Genomic DNA, 25,511 nt, shown 5'->3' with positions numbered 1-25,511 from the left:
TTTTCTTTTTTTTCAGCTTGCTGTTTTTCTCCCCCCCCCCTTTCAGGAAAATGTGGTATTTCACCTGTTTTTGGTGGATTGCTGGTTGATTCTCTTAGCCTCGTTCAGGTTCTGGGTTTTTCTGGTAATGTCATTTTTTTCATAGGCATCTCTTTCCTGGTCTGAAGCTCCAGGTTATGTGGGGTCCTCTTGGTTGGGGCATCTCCCCTGCTTTACCTTGCCTGATTCAGATTTTAGCATTATCCTTCCAAAACTCCATAGTTTCACACGGTTCCAAAAATTTTCATGGGTCTGTCTATGGCTAATAGCCCATCCCTCATTTGAAATGCTTTTGAATGTCCTGACTGTGTCTGAATTCCTGGACGAAACAAAAGAAAATGTTTGTTTCTGCTGTAAAATATTTTTATTGAAGTCCATTCAGCTCCCGCCTCCATTTTATTTTTATTTTTTTACTGGTCCTTGGCCCTTTCTCACAAATTAGATTAAATATGTACCAGGAATTTTTTTTTTCTCCCTGCAGACTCATACCTATCCACCGCTCCCCTAATCATGGTCTTTTATTTCACTCGCAGACCACAGTTTTGTTTATTGCTGATGTTTTAGAGGACATCAAAATCAGTGAAGTGTCTGCCGTTAAACACAGCAGTTACACAAATAAAGCAGCAGCTTGTCTGCCTTGGACTTAAGTACCATGCAGGAGTAAATGTCTTATCATAAAAAGCTGTCTACTGTAGGGCATAGGATAGATATCTTTCAATTATTAGGCATTTAAAAGGAGATTAGATACATCTACAAGTAAAGTAAAACTCTAATTGAGAAAGTGACATAATGCGATGCAGTTTCCAAAAGTTCTGTCTGGAGTTTTTTGTTTGTTTTTTTTTTGCTTTTGTCCTGTAATAGCAGTGAAGAACATTGCAATCAGAATGTTCTGATGCTGAAACACCGGATAACATAAATGGTAGATTTCCCTTAGATAGTCAGCAAAAACTAATAGTGTAGGGAGTGACAGTCTACTGTGCTGTGAGAACCGTTGTATAATAACCTATCTTGTAGAAACATTGGGCTAGATTTGTCAGCCTTTCTGAGGGAAGAATTCTCTGTTGCTTATAGTAACCATCCTTTCATATTTTTGTTATTCATCCTTTCCTATTCTGTACTAGATAAATCTAATGAATCTGGTTACTTTGAGCAGTAGTTTGCCCAGAGTTAGCATGATAGGAAAGAAAAATAAGTGGCATTACCCTTAAGTTCAATTATGTGCCTCCACCCTTGCATATCCGTCATATAACATTTTATCTCTTTATCAGAGTAAGAGAATCTACTTATTAAAGATACAACTGTTAAAATGCTTGACACCTGCTAAATCATAATCGGTGCTACCAATGCACTTCATTTTAGGCAATTTCATCCATATATGAGAACCATCAAAAGTGTACTTTTGTACTCATGTGAGCCAGAGTCAACTAACCACAGGCTATAGACCGCTGACAGCTGACATGGAGGAGTTGCTCCAGATTCTGGAAGGATCCTGACCATATTGTAGAGATACACCCAGCTGTCTGATTAGCAGATGGTTCTGTTTCAAATCCAGCTGTGCCCTCCCAGCCCGGCACTCCAGTGAGCACTATAAGGGCATATCGCAGAATTATTAATCAGAGGTAATTGGCAGTTGCTAATGTCTGCCCCAAGAAGTAGAACTGCATGATCAGGGTTCATGTGATCACTCAGTTTTTGGTCTTAGAGTTGACTAGGGACAGCTGCAGCATCACACCTTTGCCGCAGCATAGAGGTGAGTATGAAGGTTTCTTTAAAAAATAAAATTCTGCTTTAATGTATTGCCATATTTCATGTGTTTTTGTTTTTTTCTTTGTTTAGTCTTCTGCCCAAAGTATACTTATTCATAGCCCAGAGCCAGCCCATAACTACAAATCTTATGATAAATAAGTTGATTAGATAGAACTACTGTGTATATACCAATTTTTACACACTATCCCCCCTACCCCCAGTGGCTTAGCAATAAGCAATGAGTCTTCAATACAAGCAGTAACTGTTCGAACCATACATGATCTATTGTTTTATTCATATTAACTTCTTCCTTTTGTTTAGGGAATAATTGCCTCCATGCAGCAGCATTACATTGATTGTCCCAGCTATGTATCATTAGAAAAGAACAATCGTCAATAACCTCATTCCCGGTCTCTCTTTTTAGATGTTACACTACCCCGGCTGAAGGCTTTCATTCCTCAACTACTTTCCCGGCTACATGTAGAAGCTCTTCTCCATGGAAATATCCTGAAAAAGGTTTTTTATATTATCTGTATTAAGCAATCATAGAGTTTACTCCACAAATCTCTATAAAGCTATGCCTCTATAGGCTTCACGTGTAAAAGTGTTTGTAAGTGGTTTCTTTTTTTTTTTACATTGAGACTCATGTCTATACTTTACTACCCTACCTTATTTTCACATGGTAATCCTGTCAGGAACACACTTGTTGGCTTAGGGTGATTGTACTCATTCACTATACTACATGGAGGAGCAGTATTGTCTCCCTAAATCAGGTAGTGTATTGGAACTACAGAATATTGCTCTCCCCCCCCTCCTCACCTCTGACAAAAGATCACGTTTTATATCGTTCACAAACAAAACTGAACAGAGCCTATGTTATTTTTTGAGATAAGACTGCAGATTGAACAGGTCCCCACTGGATTGCTGGCAGGATCAACAGGTATTTGTTTGCACTTATCAAACAGATATTACAAATGGCATTCAGTGCTATAGTTAACAGACCAAAAGTGAGAAAATAAGAGAAGTTCAATGTTGGGCTTTACAAATGCTTTAGGGATATTTTTTTTAATGCTTACTATAGTAGCTGGCTGAAGAAGAAAACTCTTTGGCCCACTTGGCAGGCTCATTGAGTATTGCCTCATGTGGATCAGAGCATCATTCTTGTGACCTGGTGTTGAGTTAGTTGTAGACAGTCATACAGTCAGGTCCATAAATATTGGGACATCTACACAATTCTAACATTTTTGGCTCTATACACCACCACAATGGATTTGAAATGAAACGAATAAGATGTGCTTTAACTGCAGACTGTCAGCTTTAATTTGAGGGTATTTACATCCAAATCAGGTGAACAGTGTAGGAATTACAACAGTTTGCATATGTGCCTCCCACTTGTTAAGGGACCAAAAGTAATGGGACAATTGGCTTCTCAGCTGTTCCATGGCCAGGTGTGTGTTTTTACCTCATTATCCCAATTACAATGAGCAGATAAAAGGTCCAGAGTTCATTTCAAGTGTGCTATTTGCATTTGGAATCTGTTGCTGTCAACTCTCAAGATGAGATCCAAAGAGCTGTCACTATCAGTGAAGCAAGCCATCATTAGGCTGAAAAAAACAAAACAAACCCATCAGAGAGATAGCAAAAACATTAGGCATGGCCAAAACAACTGTTTGGAACATTCTTAAAAAGAAGGAACGCATCGGTGAGCTCAGCAACACCAAAAGACCCGGAAGACCACGGAAAACAACTGTGGTGGATGACCGAAGAATTATTTCCCTGGTGAAGAAAACACCCTTCACCACAGTTGGCCAGATCAAGAACACTCTCCAGGAGGTAGGTGTATGTGTGTCAAAGTCAACAATCAAGAGAAGACTTCACCAGAGTGAATACATAGGGTTCACCACAAGATGTAAACCATTGGTGTGCCTCAAAAACAGGAAGGCCAGATTAGAGTTTGCCAAACGACATCTAAAAAAGCCTTCACAGTTCTGGAACAACATCCTATGGACAGATGAGACCAAGATCAACTTGTACCAGAGTGATGGGAAGAGAAGAGTATGGAGAAGGAAAGGAACTGCTCATGATCCTAAGCATACCACCTCATCAGTGAAGCATGGTGGTGGTAGTGTCATGGCGTGGGCATGTATGGCTGCCAATGGAACTGGTTCTCTTGTATTTATTGATGATGTGACTGCTGACAAAAGCAGCAGGATGAATTCTGAAGTGTTTCGGGCAATATTATCTGCTCATATTCAGCCAAATGCTTCAGAACTCATTGGACGCCGCTTCACAGTGCAGGTGGACAATGACCCAAAGCATACTGCAAAAGCAACCAAAGAGTTTTTTAAGGGAAAGAAGTGGAATGTTATGCAATGGCCAAGTCAATCACCTGACCTGAATCCGATTGAGCATGCGTTTCACTTGCTGAAGACAAAACTGAAGGGAAAATGCCCCAAGAACAAGCAGGAACTGAAGACAATTGCAGTAAAGGCCTAGCAGAGCATCACCAGGGATGAAACCCAGCGTTTGGTGATGTCTATGCGTTCCAGACTTCAGGCTGTAATTGACTGCAAAGGATTTGCAACCAAGTATTAAAAAGTGAACGTTTGATTTATTATTATTCTGTCCCATTACTTTTGGTCCCTGAATAAATGGGCGGCACATATGCAAACTGTTGTAATTCCTACACCGTTCACCTGATTTGGATGTAAATACCCTCAAATTAAAGCTGACAGTCTGCAGTTAAAACACATCTTGTTCATTTCATTTCAAATCCATTGTGGTGGTGAATAGAGCCAAAAATGTTAGAATTGTGTCGATGTCCCAATATTTATGGACCTGACTGTATATCTCCCTTAAAATGCCCCTGAGGCAGATCTGTTTCTAGTAAACTGTCTTGACAGACTGAAGTGGTACACAGAGGTTACTATCTTCTTTCCCATAAAACAAAGGAAAAATTGACCTAGTTGCACAGAGATTTTTCAACAAGTTTGATGTGTGATGAGTAGCGCTTCTTAACTGAGGCAATCATAATCTTCTCCAGTACCCATGAAAACCTTCCTCTTCCAAATTTCACCTTTGGCTGCCTAAGTGGTGTAGGATTGAGTAGTTTATTGCCAGCCTTGGTTAGACCTGTGTATAAAGAGAAAACTGGTAATGTTAACACTACTGTAAGTGAATCAAATTTTGTTTTGTTTTTCTCTTTCCCCCAGACAGCACTATCTATTATGCAAATGGTGGAGGACACGTTGATTGAGCATGCTCACACGAAGCCTCTTCTCCCGAGCCAGCTAGTCCGATACAGAGAAGTACAGCTCCCTGATAGTAAGACTCAGATTTGCCAGACATCTGTAGCTTGTTGTCTGCCACTGCTGTTGCTTTATAATACATGGGTTTTCTGTGTTTTACAGAGGGATGGTTCGTATATCAGCAACGGAACGAAGTTCACAACAATTGCGGTATTGAGATCTATTACCAGACCAACATGCAGAGCACATCAGAGAATATGTTTCTTGAGCTGTTCTGTCAGATTATCTCAGAGCCCTTCTTTAACACATTGCGCACCAAGGAACAGCTAGGTGAGGAGAATGTAGTGGAGGCCTGGCAATTGAGCAAGTGTCTTCTAGGTTTTAACAATATGGTTAGACACGGAGAACATAACACAGCTTCTTGCAGTGCTCACAACACTTGATCAAAAAAGATGTTTTTTGGAACTGTACATGGCTACTATAAAGCTGTCCAACAGGCCAGTCTACCCAGCATGGTCTGTTCTCCTTAGATGTCAATAGGCTGATTTCACCTACTAGTGTTTTTATATCTTTAGGTAAATGTGATGTGAGATCTGCACCTTCTTAATTCCATCCACCCACAACAGCAAATACCACGAGGTCCCATCCATTTTTCACTTCTTTAGTTATTTCAAAGTGCGCCATCTGTCTCTTTGGTGTATTAAATGCACCTATATAGCCACTAATGCATGTTGTTTGTTGTGTAGCCTTATTTTCTTTGTAATGTATCTAGACTGTGATAATTTGCCTATCTAAGTGGAATAATAACTGCGTTTGTGACCCGTTTTATATACTGAAAGTAATACTTTGTCCTTTTTGAAGGTTACATTGTGTTCAGTGGCCCTCGAAGGGCAAATGGTATCCAAGGCCTGAGATTTATCATACAGTCTGAGAAGCCACCTCACTACTTAGAAAGCCGAGTGGAGGCCTTCCTGAAGACAATGGAGAAATCTCTGGAGGAGATGTCTGATGAGGCTTTCCAGAAACATGTCCAGGCTCTGGCCCTGCGACGACTGGACAAGCCAAAGAAACTGTCAGCTGAGTGCGCAAAGTATTGGGGGGAAATCATCTCTCAGCAGTATCACTTTGACAGAGGTGAGGCAACACTGGACGGTGTGCGTCTGCTTTTTGTATCGAGGACAGAAAGCAAGACAATCACTGAATCCTTACATTCTCCATATCCAGAGCATTAAAAGCCATGAAAAATGCTGATGGTGCACTCTTAACCGTGTGCTAAGCACAGCAACTGGTAGCTTAAAAGGATTCTGAAGATTTTTTTTTTTTTTAATCACAAACATGCCATACTTACGTGCTCTACGTAATGGTTTGCACAAAGCAGCTTCTATCCTCTTCTTCCCAGGTACCCCGCTGGCGCTCCTGGCTCCTCTCCCCTCTCCCTTGATCAGTGCTCCCAATAGCAAGCCACTTGCTTTGGGGGCACTAGTGCGTGGTCACTCCCCAAGCCCGCTCTGTGTCAATAAGACACATAGAGCCACAGCTTGGCCCCATCCCCACTCTTTTCTCATTGGCTCACTGGATGTGATTGGCAGCAGTGGTTGCCAAGGGCTCCCGCTGCTGTAATTCAGCCAATGAGGAGCGAGAGACTCAGTACAGCCAAGGCTCCCGTGCACATCGCAGAATTGAGATGGGGCTCGGGTGAGTATAAGGGAGGAGCTGTGGGGGGGATCAGCACACAGAAGGTTTTTTACCTTCTTGCATAAAATGCATGAAGGTAAAAAGCCTTTAGCCTTTTCAAACACTTTAATCAAGTTGCATCTATGGAATAACTGATATAGTAAATGTGACTCGACTGAGTTAGATGCATTTTGGTGTGCTGATGAGACCTCTAACCCTCGGCTTTTAAAGCATTTGTTATTTTAAAAGACAAAAATGACACTACACACATTCTACCTCTGTGCTATGATATTGTACAGAGCAGCTCTGATCCTCCTCTTCCTGGGTCCACCACCGGTGATCCTGGCTCCTTCTTCTTGGTGTGCAACCATAGAAAACCGCTTCCCATTGTGGCACACCTGTGGGCTTGATCCGGAGCTGCACTGCCTGAGTCTATAGACACCGACATAGAGGCTTGGCCCCACTCCCTCATCACTGGATTTGACTGTAAGCAATGGGAACCAATAGCTCCCGCTTCTCTCAGCAAAGCCTGTGAGAGCAGAGAGAAGAGGAGCGAGCTGTTGCAGACATGCACAGCACTGGATCAAGATTGTCCCTTACCCTCACCCCCCCTTATACTTGCCTAAGCCCAGATACTCATACTGAAACATTTTTCGCCTTAATGCAGGTAATGCAATAATGTAAAAAATTTAAAAGATGTTCAGGCTTTGCAGCCACTTTAACATATTCCTGAAATGAGTTCCTGTGAGTTGTACTAAACCTTAACAGTAACCGAAATTTACTCAATTACTTAATTTCTAACATTAACACTTAACCTGAACCATTACACTAGACCAGGGGTCTGCAACCTTTAAGACATAAAGAGCCACTTGGACCCGTTTCCGAAGGGAAAAAAAAGACCGGGAGCCGCAAAACCATTGCAACGTTTAAAACAAATCCGACACTGCATATATTGTTTCTTACCTTAATGCTATATACAGGATCGTGCAGTTAGCTGTCAATCTGAAGAAAAAAAGAACTTTTTCACTTAACAATGTAAAATATATTTTTGCACATTAATAGCTAATTAAAATATTTAATTTATCTGGTTAATGGGATTTTTTCTCCTGAACCTCAGTGCACAGTGTCTGCACATCAGGGCTGTAAGACGTCACCTTCATTTTCACACAGGCTTGCAAGCTGTCATCTGTGAGGCGTGATCGATGTTTGTTTTTAATATAGTTCATGTTGGAGAAGACCTGTTCACATACATATGTGGAGCCGAAGATCGACAGCACTCCAAATGCATACTTTTTATTTTGAGAGCCACATTTTTAAAACTGAAAATACATCCCCCATATAGTAATTCATCCCCCATAGTAATTCATCCCCCATATAGTAATTCATCCCCCATATAGTAATTCATCCCCCCTATAGTAATTCATTCCCCATATTGTGTCAATTCACTTACCTTTGCTCCGCGCGTTCTTCTCGCCATGTTCCCGCGCCGTTCCGGTCTTCAGGGCGGACTGTGAGAGGAGAGGAGTTCGTCACGCTGCCCCGCCTACATCCTGACAGCCAATGTTTGCCACGCTGAAACCTTATTGCCTGTCACCTGGTGGGCAGTGTGCTCCGGAGCCGCAGCAAAGATGAAAAAGAGCCGCATGCGGCTCTGGAGCCGCGGGTTGCCGACACCCGCACTAGACCTATCGCAAAGCATTAAATATTCCCTAACTTTTAATACCTGTAAACACCTAAAAAGTACATACTTGTCTTATCTGACACCAAATAATCTGCTGTGAAACCACTCAGTCCTACACTGAGAAATAACATTGCCAAAAGCAATTTATCTGCCCACCAGGCTTTCTAGAATGCAATGCTTGGAGAAAACATGGTCAGGCAGAATGTGATGGAGGTGGGGGGGATATGAAGTGGGTTTTGGAAACTCATTATTTCTAGTCTAAAGGCAAACCTTGTGTCTTTCCGCGTGGCTTTGTTCTATTTGATAGGTTTTTTTTATTTATTTATTTTTTAGAACTCTTATTTTTTTTAAGTAGGAAGATCAGAAGCTCTTTTATGTTCCAGTGATATCTTAAATCGCTTGTATTCTACATTCGCCCTATAGAAAGCTGTTTCTATCATAATTAACTGGTTATGTTTCATTGCAGACAATGTTGAAGTGGCATATCTGAAAACCCTGACTAAGGATGACATCATAAACTTTTACAAGGTATTGTGAACTCTTCTTGTGCTTGGTGTATTGATTCTAATGAAAATATCTCTGAGGTCTCGTCACTTGTTAAGCAGAGCAGCCAGGAAGGGGCTGTGTTGTGCAGATTTTTTCCCAGGCTGATAGTTGTGCATTAGCTGTCCTGTTTAAAGCTGAACTCCAAAACAAATATTGTCTCATTACAAGAGTCAAGCGTATTTTTCCTTGAATCTCTGTGGTTTGTATTTTTCTTCCAGATCTGTGCTGTAAGCCACTTTATTACAGGAGACTCTTGTAGAGAGAAGTTTCAAAGACCTGGTCACTGCTGCTTTCTCCTTGTGCAGATGACTGGTCTTGTCTCCGCCCCCTCCTGTAGTTTTCTACAGGCAGACTGTAATAGTTGGATCCTGCTGGGTCCTTCCCACAGTTCTCACTGCACAGGCTATGTACAGCACAGATATGATGTCACTGCTACTTTTACAAAATAGTATCTGGGTTTACAAAGGTATGTTGTGCACGTAAAGTTAACTTACGGTTAAGTCCATATATATTTGGACACAGGCACAATTTTAGATTTTTCAGGTATTTACCAAAACATATTCAAGCTATAGTTATAAAATGGATGAGAATCCTCTACTGGCAATGACTGCCTGAAGTGTGGAACCCATGGACATTACCAAAGACTGTTTCCTCCTTTTTGATGCTTTGCCAGGCTCTAACTGAAGCTGTCTTTAGTTATTTGTTTGTGGGTCTTTCTGCCTTTTTGCCTTCACAAAGTGAAATGCATGCTCAGTTGGGTTGAGATCAGGTGATTGACTCGCCCATTGCAGAATATTCCACTACCGGCTGCTTCTGTCTTCTGTCACATCATCAGTAAACGCCAATGACCCAGTGTCACTGGAAGCCATGCATGTCCATGCCATCACACTGCCTCCACCATGTTTTACAGATGATGTGTGCTTGTGTGCTTTGGATCATGAGCTGTTGCAAGCCTTCTCCACAATTTTTTCTTCCTGTCATTCTGGTACAGACTAATCTTAGTTTCATCAGTCTAAAAAAGTCAGACCAGTTCTGGAAAGCATACTTTGGATGTTTTTTGTCAAAGTCTAATCTGGCTTTTCTATTCTTCAGGCTTATGAATGGTTGCACCTTGTGGTGAACCCTCTGTATTTGCTCTCGTGAAGTCTTCTCTTGATTGAAGACATTGATAATGACACGACCACCTCCTGGAGAGTGTCCTTCACTTGTCTGGATGTTGTGAATGGGTTTTTCTTTACCATAGAGAGGATACTGCGATTATCCACCACCGCTGTCTTCCGTGGATGTCAATGCCTTTTTTATATTGCTGAGCTCACCAATGCGTTATTTTTTCCTCAGAATGTACCAAACTGTTGATTTGGCCACTCCTAATGTTGCTGCTCTCTGGATTTGTTTTTGAAGCCTTACAATGGCCTGTATCACTTGCATGGACAGCTCCTTTGAACGCATGATGTAGGTTCACAGCAATAGATTCCAAATGCAAATACCACACTTAGAATCAACTCCAGATCTTTTACCTGCTTAATTGATGAAGAAATAACAAAGGAGTAGCCCACACCTGGCCATGAAACAGCTTTTGATTCAATTGTCCAATTACTTTTGGTCCCTTGAAAAAGGGGGGATGACTACTCTTAAGAGCTGTAATTCCTAAACCCTTCCTCCAATTTGGATGTACATACCCTCACATTAAACCTGAGAATGTGCACTGTCAGCCCATATTCATTATATAACTATAGCTTGAATATATTTTGGTAAATACCTGAAAAAACTAAAATTGTGCCTGTGTCCAAATATATATGAACCTAACTGTATATCCTTTGTAGCTATTGAGAAATATATTTATATCAAAATATTTTGTGCCCAGAGTTCAGCTGTAAATATTCCCTCAAATACAATGCTAGCAGTTGTTTCAAAGTGATAAAGGGTGATACTCCTGAGGATGCAGCAGATCACTAGAAACAACCAAAATTATATAAGCTTATGAGGAACTGTAGACCATATCAGGGCAACAACTAAAAATAAGGGTCCCAAAAGTAGCTAAAGTGTAAGTCATTGTTGTGGTTCTCTGTGGTCGTAGATGAACAAACCTAGTGCCAGACAGATCCATTCCCAAATACTGACAGTGTGAAAGTACTGCAAAAAAAATTTCCACTGCCTTTTGACTGTCAGATGACTTTGCCTGTTCTATTTCCACCCTGACGTGTCACTCCACATGTGAATATAGAAAATACCACAGGACATGAATTATTTAAAAGACTTTGAAATACAAACATTTGAAAAGCAAAAACTGTAAATAAGATCACATTTAAAAATCAAGTTCTAGTGCCCACACATTGCCTGCTTTCCTGTGTACATTGTATTCTGGAGATGGCATATGTGTTTATTGGCGGATGATGAGAAAGCTTGCTGTTATGTTTTCCTTATTGCCTCTGAAGTCTTGTATGTCCTCAGATGCAGTGTGCAGCTTAGGACCAATGAATGAAGTCTATACAAACTAGTATCATGAGATTAGTAGACTAGGCTGTCTCAATCTGGCTTTCCATCAATGCCAACCAGAAATTGGCAGCATACATAGAGGATCATGCACTTTACCCTAGACAAACAACACCTTTCTTGTTTTTATACATTGCCAAACATGAAGGGGCAATTTAAGCTATGCTGTTAAAATGGAATTTACTGTTAGATTCCACTTACCACACTATTCTTCATATAATTGTATTTCCAAATTCATATTTCTGCTGGTAAAGCATAGGCTTTGTATATCATGATCATTTCCTTGTAGACTTATTATTTCTAGACAGGTCACTGACAGCCAAGACATGCGTCACAGTTTGAAAAAAGCTTAAATCTAGTAATGGATGTTCTATATTTACGCTCTATTCTTTGTCCCTAAAATGCTGGTTAGCAGCATTCTGAAACTGCTGTGAGATTTGTTTCCTGGCAACCTGATTTGCATTGGGCTTGCGCTGGGGAATTAATTTTGTGACTAATCTTAGCTACCAGCAAAATACGTGTCGTCGTCTTGCAAAAGAAAAGTTCAAGGTCACATTGTTGAAAGGGGGTAAACTGTTAAGTTGCTTTAGAACTGCTGGATGTAAAATTTGGTAATAAAGTTAAAGTTGTGCTGATAATACGTGCTTTAATTAAACTAAGGGTGCATTGTCTGGCAATGTTTTATTATACGCAGAATCTGATTTAAGGTGTTTTGCAGGGCTTGCTAGCACTGGAAGCGCCAAGAAGACATAAAGTCTCCGTTCATGTGCTTGCCAGAGAGATGGATTCATGTAAGTTCCTTCTTGTAGACTTGCTTCATTATTAAAACATGCTGTGGCAAGGCGGAGCTTGGCCTTAAATGGGCAAATAATGAGACTGATGGGCACAAGGAGATTTCCTTGTCGTGAATTGTAACTACCCGAACTAACCACAAACGTTCTTGCCTCATTAATCAATAATGGGGCTACACATACATTATGACAGGTCTGTTTTGTCGCCAGCCACAGTCTGCTAGTGTGGGTGTTAAGAAATGCAAATTAAATGGTGAGCTGCAAAATCTACATGTGTCCCCTCTCTGTGGAAGAAAGATACTGTTAAAGTGACCATGTAATTTGCCTAAAGTATTCAAGATGATAGTCCCCTGTGATGGAAGAGCTAATATACTCGCTGTTCTGGTGGCCCATGTCTTCTACCTTCTTATTCTATTCAAGTCTTCCTCACTTTGCAATATTTAACCTTTTTCTGTGGCTTCCAACCATTCTTTCACTACAAATCACAGCTGTGATATAGGGTTTGGAGGATAGAATATTATCAATGGCGAACACTTATGACAGTCTGTGAAATGTTGCTGAAAAGTCTGACTGAGGCTGTAACGCTGGAATGAAGCAAATGTAGAAGACACAAGCAGCATAGAGTATGTGTTGCAGAGAACTTTATCAGGATTATTTTTGGGGGCTGACCGTTGCTTTTAACTAGAATGGGTTAGACAATCCCAAAAACATTGCTGAAGTGTTATAGACTATACTAAAAAAGCTTAACTGGAAGCTGAAAAAGCCTTTAGGCTAAGGTGATAATTGATTGGTCAATTTGTACAGTGCCAAGGTACCACTCACAGCTTTGCAGCCCTCTTCAGATGGGGGAATTGTTGATTCTAGACAAAAAAATGGCAAGAAGGGCATACCAGCCTTCTGCATTACCTCAAACACCATTTATTATTAAAGATCAATTTATATACTCGCAAAACTTTGTCATCACAGACATAAACAACATAAGACGGGGTCTCTCTATGCTTCCAAAGCCTGGATAACCAATGTAGAAGATCTTTGCAGTACTTTATTGCACAAAGCAAGTAAGCTGACGTGTTTCAAGGGGTAGGCCTACTTCATAAGAGCTAGTAGCTCTGGTGAAGAGCGTTTATCTTTTGAAACTTGTCACTTGCTTCTGCGTTGGTTATCCAGGCTGTGGAAGAGCCAGTAGACCCCGTTTTATGCTTAATTTATGCCTGTAAAGATAGTTTTGTGAGTATATAAATATTTTATTATATTTACGTCTAGAATGGGTTCGATTTTAAATATGGGAGCTGCTAATGCTTGACTTAATTATTTGTGATGCATGTTCCAGGTTTGATGTACAGATCCATGTTCTATTTCTTAGTGAGCCACTGACCTGAGGCAAGCATGCCCCTTCACCTGATTACTGCTTGGTGGGACATGGACATGCAAAAAGCATGCAGTGAAGCAAGAGGGCAGCCCTTCAGCACACACCTACATAAATTAGCAATGGGTTTTTCACCTTTTTGTTTGCTTTCCATCCAGAAAAGCGATTGCGTTATTGGGTACCAAATCATATGCTGGTTTAATTTTCTTAAAGACTCCAGCGGCTTTTGTCCTTCAGTGGCTTTCGTCCTTCTTCCTGAGGATTTCCTATCAATCCCTATCCCCCTACTGCCTAACTGCCTTGACCGTTACAAATGCAAATGTTTTGGGAAGTGTGGGGAATCTCCTGGGTAAATTGTTTTCAGTGAGAAGTGTTCAGGGGCCAGTGGATGGTGGGTTATTTTATTTCATAGTGATATAAATTAAAGTGCCAACTTGCTTTTATTTTATTATGCCCAGGTCCTGTTGTTGGGGAGTTTCCAAGTCAAAATGATGTCAACCTTGCACCTGCACCACCCCTCCCTCAGGTAATCAACAGGTCTACTTTAAAGCCCAGTTGTACTTTTTTTTTTTTTTTTTTTTTTTTTTTTTTTTTTTTTTTTCTTTTTTTCATAATTTTCTTCAAAATAGCAGAAAACTCCTATCCCCATCTTGAGGCTGCAACTTAAGGGTAATGTTCTCTGTGTAAGAGCATGCCTTGTTGGCCCAAAAACATTGCTATCGGCAGGGAGTGCAAACTTTTCTGACTGTAGTGCGATTGTGAAGTTATGGATGGAAGCCATGTCAGACCACAGTAACCCTCTGTGTGGGGGTTTTAGCTGTAGCCTACAGACAGGATAGGAGTCTTCTGCCTGAGCTGAGTGAGCTTTGGAAAAAGAAATATAAGATATTCATCACTTACTGTTTTCATGCAACCATTTATTTATTTTTTTTTACATTTTTAAAAGTAAGATAAAAAATGTTTAGGTAACTGTATTACCCCCTCAACCTCCCCCCCCCCCCCCCCCCTTCCTTAGACTTACCTGAGTCCTCACTCGATCCTCCGCTATGCCAGTCTGTAGCAGCTTTCACAGGCTCAAGAGGAGGTTCAGGTCCGCTTTGTGCAAAAGCATTTTTTTTTTTTCTACTTTACAGTCACTTAAAAGTTTTAAATGTTGTAGTAAAAAACATGTTATACTTACCTGCTCTGTGCAATGGTTTTGCAAAGAGCAGCCCCAATTCTCATCTTTTTGGGTCCTTCCCCCTGCCTATTGCCCCCAACCATAAGCTTCTTTGCTATGGGGGCACTCGAGCAGGCTCGCTTCTGAGCCGTGCTCCTGTAAATGGAGTGGCTAAGTTGTCTGGGTGCATTGACCTGCCATTCAAAATGGTGCCACAATGTGTAGTAATGCACACATTAGCGCACCACTTTGCAAAAGTGGGAGTCTGCGGTTAATGTCTTGTCCACAGATATCCCAATCCGTTATGATTCTTGTTTTGTAACTGGTATTGTATCCCTTTTGGAAAATTGCCTCACTGTTTTATAGGCATATTGAGGTTTTTCTACTGTTCATACTTTACTTGATTAAAACTAATAACATTTTGAAGACTGCCAAACTCTGTGTACCCTGATAGCTGTGTACCTAATGCTGCATTTCTTCAGTCTATAGAGATGCTCTCTAATATAGAAGCTCTTTGTCTGAAATGACATTACAAAGTTAATTATAAAGTAGGATTCATTCAAGTTTCCATAGTATGTCTATGCTAGTATCGGACACCCACTGCATTGTCTTAACATTTTCCATTAAATGACTGGCAAAAGACCTTTTGAATGCAATTCTTAATGCAATGCTCAATAAATATTAAATGGTGTTTATCTGCTTACATGAATGCTAATTAATCATCGATGAGATCAGAAATGTTTTATATGGTGTGTGCATGACTGTCTTGTAACTAATATGCGATTCTGTGTTTGCATTCAGCCTGAAGTCATCAGTAACATGCCAGAATTCAAGAGGAGTCTACCTCTGTTCCCTCTCGTTAAGCCTCACGTCAACTTCATGGCTGCAAAATTATGATCCTTGTAAGATCAGCAAGATTCAGAAACCTACTGACACATCTGTTTCCCAGTGGGGTTAGAAATGAGTGAAAATTGTGATGAATATATTAGAGTTTTGCTAAAAGACCTTCAATAGAAACAAATACAAACTCTAGTCAAAATCTCTTAATTTTTTTATTGTGGCATGTAAAACGGGGAATCTGACTTGCATCTGTTCTATTAAGAAACGTAGTGATTTTTTTAAAATGTGTGCATATATAAACTATTGACTTGCAGTGGCTAGGGCTAGGGGTCTTCTCATTAAGGCATGCCAGATGTAACTCTTTATCTGGTGTCCCTGTGATAAAGGTATAGTGTAGATATGTTTTTCTTATGCAGATGTCGCTATTTCATTGGATTTGGTTTAAAGGGTAAATCCCTCCTTCTCTACCCTTGGCAGCCAGTCTAGTGTAGACTTGACATCTCATAAGGGCTGGCTGGAGGAGGCTTCAGACGGGAACTTTGGCAGAAATGTAGCCACTGGAGTCACCAAGAGCAGTAAGAAGCCTAAGGGTTAATGATCTTGCCAACGGCCATTGAAATGGGAGTTGGCAGTCTTTGGTGGACTTAACCTTTACATTGCGGAGAAAGTCTAATTTTTGTACTTCAACACTGCTGTTTTCCATTGCATGATAAGGACACCATAGGGTTGAAAAGGAGAATGGCCACCTGCAGACATTTTGTATTGCTTTACATTATCCTGTGAAAGTCTGCATTGTCTGTGGGTGGATGGTTTACCATCAAAACCTGAATGACATTATCAGATTATAAAAGTCATGTAGACTTAAGGTGCTTCTGACTCATCCAAACATAGGCTGAGTTGTACAAGATATATCATAGCTGGAATATTAAAACTGCCACCATTTTTTTCACTTTTTTGTAGCTATTGTATGGCCTATTGCGTCCATATTAAGAATTCGCACATCCCTTGTGTCACGTGCAAAACAGGATAGTGGCACGCAAGATCAGCTAGTATGGTCTAGGGTGCTGTTGTTTAAACTGTACTTGGACAGTGTTCCTTATAATCTGATTGGTTGCAGGGTTATCTTTGCTAAAGCTTTCAGACATCATCAGCATATGGCCATTCTGCTTGTTCAGAAGCCACAAATCGCTGTAAGCATGCTGGGACTTGTGATACTTTAACGGCGGATGTGCTGCAACCTGGCCTAGTTGGGTCTAAATTGTATAAACTGTAATAAGACATTGTGAATACTCTGTTCCATACATTCTCATCACCCATTACAAACCTTCATCATTTAAGACAAAGTACAGAAAATGTACAGGAATTCATAAAAGTACCCACCAGGTATCAATATTTGTCTTTTTTATAAGTAATGACTAAAAGAGTTCACTCTAAAAGAAATTATCTGTCACTCATTGCTGTCTTAATCTCCTGAAGTCCACTAGAGTATCTAGTTGTGCTACACCCTCTGTGAAGGCTTACTCGAGCTGCATCAGGCAGTATCCCTTGGCCATATACATTCAGAACAGATTTGTAAAGCGTTAAAACCCATAGTATAAAATGGGAAGCAGGGGTAGCTTTATAGCGATAAGTATTCTAACCAGAAATTAATAAATTTGACCACGCTGCACAAGCTTTTAGTAATCTTAAAGATCAGATTGCTGTTTTATAATTCAACCTATGACATGCTGAATCTATATACAGAGCCAACTTTTATTTATTATCCTTTTTTCCATATTTTTAATTTTATTTTTAAATCTGACATACTTTGCATCTGTTGTCTCAGGGTTTCTCTGGTTTGTTGCCCACTTAGACTTTATAAATAAAGCTGTTTTATTTAATTAGAAATACCTGTTTCTTTGTCATTTCCCAGAATTCATTGCATTTTGATGTCATAGTGGTGGTGGTATTACCAACATAAACTCCTCTGATTTGGAATAGAACAGCTTGGTTTATATAGCGTAATGGATAGTTTGTTGTTATAACAAAAGGAAATACCCTGTGTGACCAGGATCCTTCTTCTCTCACAGCCCCCTAACAAGCAGAATCCATGTCCTTTTTGTTGTTTAATGGACATGTTCTGGTTTACTTAAACTAATGCTAAGCCACGGTGTGACGAATTACACTCTGGGTGAAACAACAATTTAAGCAACAACAGTCTGAGTGATCATCACTGGGAACGGTTACTTACGTGTTTTATAAAAACTTCACCATCCTCAGCATCTGCTGTTGCAGTTCTGACTTTTAAGAAATGTCTGACATACTTGCTGCCACACCCAGGCAGGAATGTAACCATTTCAAAAACACGGTAACCCTTAGAGGCAAAGATTTGTTTAATTTCAGATTAAAGCATTCAAAAAATTCAATTCAAAGATTTTAGAAAATATCTTTTAATGAAAAGAAAACACATTTGGTGCAAGAACAGTAAAATATGATTAAAAGTGAAATCAACATTGGAAATGTTACCTGATCATTGGTTTCATGCAAATAAGTCCAATCTGATATATCAGACTCACTGGCTCTGGTAATTGCCATTTTGAATTCCTTCATTGGTAGGCAAGAGCCGCTGAGCTGTAAATGCAGCCATCTTTTTTTGGTCCCTGAAGAGACAGAATATTTATCTTAGCAATTAACCAAATGTCTGAAGAGTGTACTGAAGGGGTGTTTTTGAAGTGTTTTATTATGCTCCAGCGGACATTCCCTCAATGCCTGTTATTCTAAGTAAATCTATATTTACAGATGATGAGATTCAGTAATCAAACAAGCAATATATTATTGCACAGAATATTACAATTTGTTAGAGACTAGATGTGATGCATGTATTGCTTAGAAAATCTAAAGTGTTACATTAAAAAAAATTAATAAATCTGGCTACTGGAGGTCTATGACATGCTCTGCCTCTAGCTTAGACTGTTTTATTGGGATTCACGATGTCTCTGCTCTCCATTTATCTTTCTCTACTTCATATCTTAAGCTGAGCTGCATTCAAGTGTGGGGTTTTATGAAGCGTGTCATTGTCTCTGTGTTCCAGTGCTGGGGGTTTATGAAGCGTGTCCCTGTCCAATGTGACCATGTTGCCACTGTGCGCAATATGACTTCCTCATTCTCTTACCACAGTTTGGGGTCATTGTACCTCATTATTGTCACACACCTCTTAAGTCAAACTGGATTAACAGCCTACCCGCATACATTCTTGGCAATAAAATGACTTCAGTAGGGCTATATACGTGAGACTAGAGATCCTCTGATTACATCCCTGTTCTAGCCTATAGGGGCACGGTATGCAGGTGTGCCGAGCACTGAATTAATCAGTGAAAGCGTAAAGGCCGAGCAACATTGGCGCAACAAAAGTAAACAAAAGAGCTCTTGGATTAGTCCAGTTTAGCTTAGGGCAGGAGTCGGGGTGTTGGCAGTAGTTTAGGTACACCTGAACTTGTCTTTTAAATGTTTGGGAAGCTAAAAGCCCAGTGCAAAAAGCATGTTTCTATACCAAATTTCACCAGCATGTGGTGCCACATGTTACTTTGTTTTTTCAGATCTCTATCCAGAGAAAATTAAGTAGTAGTACTGAGCAATCTGGGCACAATCTTGGCATGGTTCTCATCAATCCGTAAATGTGCAAATTATTCTGGTGCATAAGTAATTCTCCTGACTATATCTCCCATCCCTTTCCAGTACAACATGAATGACATCCCCTCTCTTCTGTAGGGCCAAGTGTCCTGTTTGCCTGGGAATCCCCATACGCGAACACCTTACTGGATAATACACCTTCAGTGTCCCCTTTTTATCAGTGCATTTTATCTATTGTACTTTATATGACAGATCTGCCCAAAATCTATTTTTCAGTTTTGGTTAAACACTGTTGAGTTCTATCACCTGATAGATTCTTCTCTTCAGACACTGCAGTGGCTGGGGTTTCATTGTGTCTCTTGTTCCCCGCAACAAAGCAAAAAATGGGGGCAGTGTGACACTGTCATTTGACTTTGCAGTGACTGTAGCAGATAGCAGGACCAGCGAATTGTGAGGAAATGTCTCATCATTGATAAAGGACCAATGGAACCCAACCTACTAGCTACTGTACCACTGGAAATAAGGCTTTTAAGAAGAAATACATGGAAAAAAATGTTATGGTACATCTTTGTCTATTCCTGCTACGCAGAGAGGCCAAGCTACTGTGAGCCAGAGAGACTGTCATTCAGCTCGCTTTTGAGGCCCTGCCCCATCAATCCCATGTCACACCTCCATTTTGTGTTTCCATGACATTACAGTTCTGACATCTCCAGTTGGATTGACTTAAATTAGAGAAACTTTGTATTAGATCCAATTTGAGGTTAGATGAGGTGTATAGTATTAAAAACTAATACCACTTTATTACTTTGCGCAAACATATTTGTAGCAATAAATTTAGGGCTATGCCATTCATTCAGGATATTACATCCAAATGTGTGTGGTAGCTGCATTAGTTTTACTTTTTGAAGCCCTTTTTCCTTTATTAGGTCTCTAGTCTGGATGGATGAACAACAAGGACACCTTTTGGACAGCAGCGTTGTCTATCTAGGGATAAAGTAGTGTTGGTTGTACTGGCAGGCTTAGATGGACTTGACTAATTTTGACTAACAAACTAAAGATGTGCTCCAGATAAAACTGTTTAGGCACAGAATGTAAAGCAGCCCATAGATTATGCAGTTTTCTTTCCTTTTACTATGGGTGGAGGAAAGAAAATTGAGTGTTGATGGGGGGAATCCCTCCCACTGCCCTATTGTGTTCTGCTGATGGGGAGCCTTCCCTGCTGGCAGAACACAACGATCACTGCAGGCGGCTATAGCTGCGGGCAGTGATTGCACTAAAGTCAATCTATTAACTTCAGTACAACCAGCCTGTCAGATTTTTTCATGCAATCAGCCTGCCTGTAGATGGATCCAATCTCAGCCAGTTCCTTCTGCACTGGCCAAGATTAAATCCATCTATAGCCGGTTTAACAGTTTTCTTTTTGGGGTAAAGTTTTTTTTTTTTTTACAAAAATACTGAGTATTGTAACCTCCCCTGTCAGTGGTAAGTGGTTTTTCTCAATCCTCTTACACTTTATCTGGACAGTTTGGTCTTTTAGAGGAAATTGAACAATAACACACGCTGGGTAGATTACCAGGTGAAAATGACATTTAAATAAGCCCAAAAAGCTAATCTAGTGCAGCCACCACACCTATTAGTAAGCTGCAGAATAATGTTTTGTTTTTGGGATAAATGCCGCTTTAAGGTTTTAGGCTTGTTTATTGCAATGTCTGAAATGAGGATATGTCTTTTGGTGCCTGCAGCAACCAATCAGATTTTTATTTTCAGACCTTCCCAGGAAAAAAAAAACGTTCTAATCAGATTGCATTGTGGGTTTCAATCATGAAAACAGAGAAACAAACAGAATGTCCCATGAGCAAAATCACTCAATCAGAAATCGTCCCTCACTACTCCACTCAGGTGCTGAAAGCTGGTTTCTGATTGGATGTAATGAGTTACTCCATATCGCCCCCTTTGCTCTGAGTTGTCATGTCAGATCAGCTGGTTGACTTTCTTTTGAAGACCTTTCCCTATTCTCTTTTTAATACGGGGGATTGAAAGTTATCTCAAAGAGTATCACTATCTTACTAAATATTGGTGCTGGCTTTTTTGTTTTTAAAATAAACCATAAAAAGGGTATGACATATATTACATTTTAAATCAAGTTGGTAGGAATGTGAGCTCTATGCAAATCAAGCTTTCACTAAATCACTGTTTAAGCATTCTTTGGGAACAGCAGAGGGGGTATCGGGTTTTTACACACACACACACACACACACACACACACACACACACACACACACACACACACACACACACACACACACACACACACACACACACACACACACACACACACACGTACACGTTGTTTTATTGTTCCACTTTGATAAAACATGTTGCCATTTAGACTTATAGGTTACTGAGCAAAAACTGCTAACAAAGAGCAACTATACATTTTTTTATTTTATTTTTTTTTTTTCAGAAAATGTCTAGAACTTGGATAGTCAAGACATTAATGTTGCTCTACCCAAAATTTCTAGATAAAGTTGAACTATGGCTGTTCTCCAAAACATTTTGAGCAAGAAGGTGTTTCTGTTGCAGAAGAGCCATACTATGGGGGAATCAGAAACAAAAATAAAAAAAAGCTTTGACTCAACTGGAGTGCAGCCCGTTGGATTTTACATTTTTATTTTATAAATTGTATAGGAAAGATTGAAAGAAGCCGAGTAGTTGTTTTGAGCAATGATATCCGTTGAGATAGAACTTGTCTCAGATGTGGTTTATTAATTCCCTACCTCCTCCAATGTCTCTTCTACAATCAAGGCTTCTTACCTTCTTTCAATTTTTTTTTTTTGTTACACTGAACTGTGTATGCAAGGAAGTTTCATAATCACGGACTGGCCTATCAAAATGAATGAAGATGTTGGAAAAGGGAACTCATGAATGTCATATAGCTGAAAGGGAGGTGAGCATAGTACCGTTTTAGCCCATTGCTGCCAGAGCCATTTTTTGCGCACGTTTATGCAATCTTCAGGTCTAAAATGATTTTTATAAATACCCAAAACATTTTCTGAAAGCAAACCCCCTAGAGAATAAAATGGTGGTAGTTGCAATTTTTTATGTCACACAATATTACTGCAAACGTCTAGGAAACACAAAAGCCCCCTATAGGTCATCCATTTGGCAATATGGAAGAAGTCAGGTGGTAGAAATATTGCTCTCACTCCGGCATTCGTGGCGATATGTAAGATGTGTATCACAATCTACATTTTCATGCATAGGCACCCCTGGGGGGGTATATGCTTGGGTGTAACTTTAATTTTCTACAGTTTACCGCTTTCCCACCACCCTATAGCAGAAATACTGCTACAGGGTGGCAGGGCTGCGCAAAATCACATGTGTATATATATGTGATTTTGCATTTCCAGGTAGGGGCACGTGCCACTTGCGGCCTCGGCTGTCAATCAACGGGTCCCGGCCGGTGATAACTCGCCGGCACCTGGTGATCACCGAGTATTGCCGACGGAGGAGAGAACTGTATGTAAACAATACAGTTCTCTTCCCTGTCGGCTAACCCTTTGATGGCCCCAGATGTTAACCCCTTCCTTCCCAGTGCCATTAGTACAGTGTCAGTGCCTTTTATTAGCACTAATCCCTGCATTGGTGTCACTGGGGATGTCCGTGAAAATAAGTCAGTTCCCCCCCAGTGTCAGGACGCCGGCCGCAGTCCTGCTATAAAATGCTGATTGCTACCATTACTAGTAAAAATAAATTAAAAATTCCAATGTACATACCGCCATTTGTAAACACTATAAATTTCAAGTAAACCAATTAATTTACACGTATTGGGATTATTTTTTTTTTTTTAGCATAGACATATAGCAGAATACATTAATATTGTTATCACTCCGGCATGCACAGCGATATGTAACGTGTATCGCAATCGACATTTTCATGCATAGGCACCCCTGGTGCACATGTTTACATTCGTGCATGTGGGGGTGGGCACAAAAGTTTATTTTTTGGAGGGGGGGTTATATGCTTGGGTGTAACTTTAATTTTCTACAGTTTAACCGCTGTCCGCTATAGCAGAAGTACTGCTGCAGGGCTGCGCAAGATCACTTGCATATACGTTATTTGATTTTGCATTTCCGGGTAGGGGAATGCGCCCCGTACCCACGCCGCCATTGCCGGACTCAGCTGTTGATCACTGGGTCCCAGCCAGTGATTCCTTGCTGACACCCAGCGATCGCAGAGTATCACTGCCGGGGGAGAGATCGGAATGTAAACAATACATTCTCTCCCCTTTTTTTTTTTTTCTCTGTCTGTGCCCCTTTGATGAAATTTCCCTGCTTGAGAGACCCAACAGGCAGTGCAAGGATCTCTTCAAATTGAGGGGGAATTTCCTTTGACACAGTCATCACACGAACAGCTATCCACAATGAAAGATTTCCCATCATCTTCTATTGCAGGGACAACCATAATATTTATCTATTTTAGTGACTTTTTGTTTTATGGAAGACTATGTGAATGGGACCCTTTCTTATAAATCAGCCGGATTGTTATGTGCTTTGGATTAGTGGTTTTTTGTTTTTTAAAGTCCATTTTAAATTATAATTTTAAAGCTGAAGTATAGCAGTATATTTCTTTGCTACACATGAACATAGTGTAAATAATCCTATTCAGTATGAGTCTGTGTTTAAAGCTTTCCAAGAACAATCAATAGCATTTCTCTTGCAGTAGGAATCACTATTTACAGTACTTCTCCAGTAGCCAGCAAGTTTGAACTCCTCTGCATTCAATCACTACAGCCTCCAATAAAGCCTTCAGTATTTGACACTGAATTAAACATTCAATACTGTTAAATATCTGTGTTCCCTGCTGAACTTGATGGTTCCTTCCACCAACCTCTCCTCACTGCTGAGTACTGTAGTGTCATAAAGGTTGTTGGAAGGAACCACAGCACACACTTGGGGGATTGCCTGCATTCTACATCTCTGGAAGTGTTCATTGCTAAAGTTCTTTCCGGAAACTGTACCACTCAACCGAGCGGAGTTTGGAATTTCAGCCAGCCTGCAGGAGAGGGAGGTAGGTATATCAGTGTCTATTGCAGGAGCAAGGATATAATTTTTTTGCTTCTATGTAAAATCCGTGATTGTATATCTACATGGTGGCAAACTGGTTTGCAGCACTACATGCATTTATCATTTGCTCCACTCATTGTAAGCCATGAACTGGCTGATAACTACTTGCCAAGTGCTGATATAATACATTCGAAGTTATTCTAGTGGCTAGTCCACAAATATCTATAGTTCAGTAACAAGATTTAGGAGTGAGCATTAATAGTGCATTAGTAACTATAAGCGCTTTATAATAAATGGTCCCAGAGACATGCTTCTTAGGAAACACTCTTGGTAGTAGAGACATCCCTAACATTTTTCACCAGATACTGATGGTTACAACATCCTGAATACAGGTAAACATAAGACTGCAACTCCAAGGTGGGTCATGTGGTTCAAAGGGACCACTGAAGATGGTTTAGAATGGTAGATGTAGGCATGTGATCCTTCTGTAGCTGATATCAATAAAAGATGGCCATAGAGCAATATTTCTTTGTTTTTCAGCCAATCAGACTGAAAATATTGACCTAAGCCTTTTGAGTTTTTGGTATCTGTGGAGTTTTCTGGTTGAAATGTTTGCAGTGACAGTTAAAAAAAAAAAAAAAAAAAAAAAAAAGTGCTGCCCTTCACTTTCTGTACTACAAATACAGAATTGGGGACAGCTAAAGGTGGTGGGAATCAGAATCTTGAGCATCTTGGGAGTCCCAAAGGCACTTTAATTGGGTGCATTACTAGACGTTAGTGGGACTGATTTGGCCTGTATCCTATCCCCTGTAAATTCTCAACTTTTCATGTTAACATATACTTTTTTGACATGCTGGAAGATTTAATCCTTACAGAAACAGATTTAAATCTGTTCCGAATGCACATAATGAAAGGGTATTTTAAGAGAATGTTTGTCCATTGCCTGTCTATGGTGAGTTTCAGCTGGATTAAGTAAAAGTGAGGGGGCCACAAGAAAGATGAAGCCTTACCTTGGATACATGTTCTATATCCGTTTTGTTACATGAAATCATAGCAATCTAGACTTAGAAAATTGAATGCATGAACAATATGGCCTTATTTCCAGTCTGTGGTTTGTGTGTGATGAGAAATGTACTATACACGTGTTGTGTTCGATGTTTCCTTTATGCAGTTTGAACAACTTGTGTTTTATATGCAATTTTCTTGTTTCTATTATTGGAACTGAGAGAGGCCGGGCATATCTATGAATTTCA

General features: G+C 40.1%; 1 protein-coding gene across 5 annotated transcripts in view; it reads left to right on the top strand.

Moving 5' to 3' along the window:
* IDE (insulin degrading enzyme) overlaps window positions 1-17,470 on the top strand; it is a 121,092-nt gene extending 103,622 nt beyond the window's left edge. For all 5 annotated transcript variants that reach the window (XM_089690298.1, XM_089690296.1, XM_089690295.1 and 2 more), the window contains exons 18-25: window positions 2,210-2,301; window positions 4,998-5,109; window positions 5,196-5,363; window positions 5,895-6,167; window positions 8,855-8,916; window positions 12,146-12,218; window positions 14,043-14,110; window positions 15,545-17,470. In XM_089690298.1, coding sequence (XP_089546424.1) covers window positions 2,210-2,301; window positions 4,998-5,109; window positions 5,196-5,363; window positions 5,895-6,167; window positions 8,855-8,916; window positions 12,146-12,218; window positions 14,043-14,110; window positions 15,545-15,640 — 944 coding nt within the window. In that variant the 3' untranslated portion in view covers window positions 15,641-17,470. The remainder of the gene's footprint in view (window positions 1-2,209; window positions 2,302-4,997; window positions 5,110-5,195; window positions 5,364-5,894; window positions 6,168-8,854; window positions 8,917-12,145; window positions 12,219-14,042; window positions 14,111-15,544) is intronic.
* The last annotated feature ends 8,041 nt before the right edge of the window (window positions 17,471-25,511 follow it).

The sequence above is a fragment of the Staurois parvus genome, unplaced genomic scaffold (assembly GCF_062004578.1).
Source record: "Staurois parvus isolate SC_StPar_1 unplaced genomic scaffold, SC_StPar_1.0 ptg000525l, whole genome shotgun sequence".
Lineage (NCBI taxonomy): Eukaryota > Metazoa > Chordata > Amphibia > Anura > Ranidae > Staurois > Staurois parvus.
The sequence above is the reverse complement of the archived record's forward strand: the minus strand, read 5'-3'. Positions and strand labels throughout refer to the sequence as shown.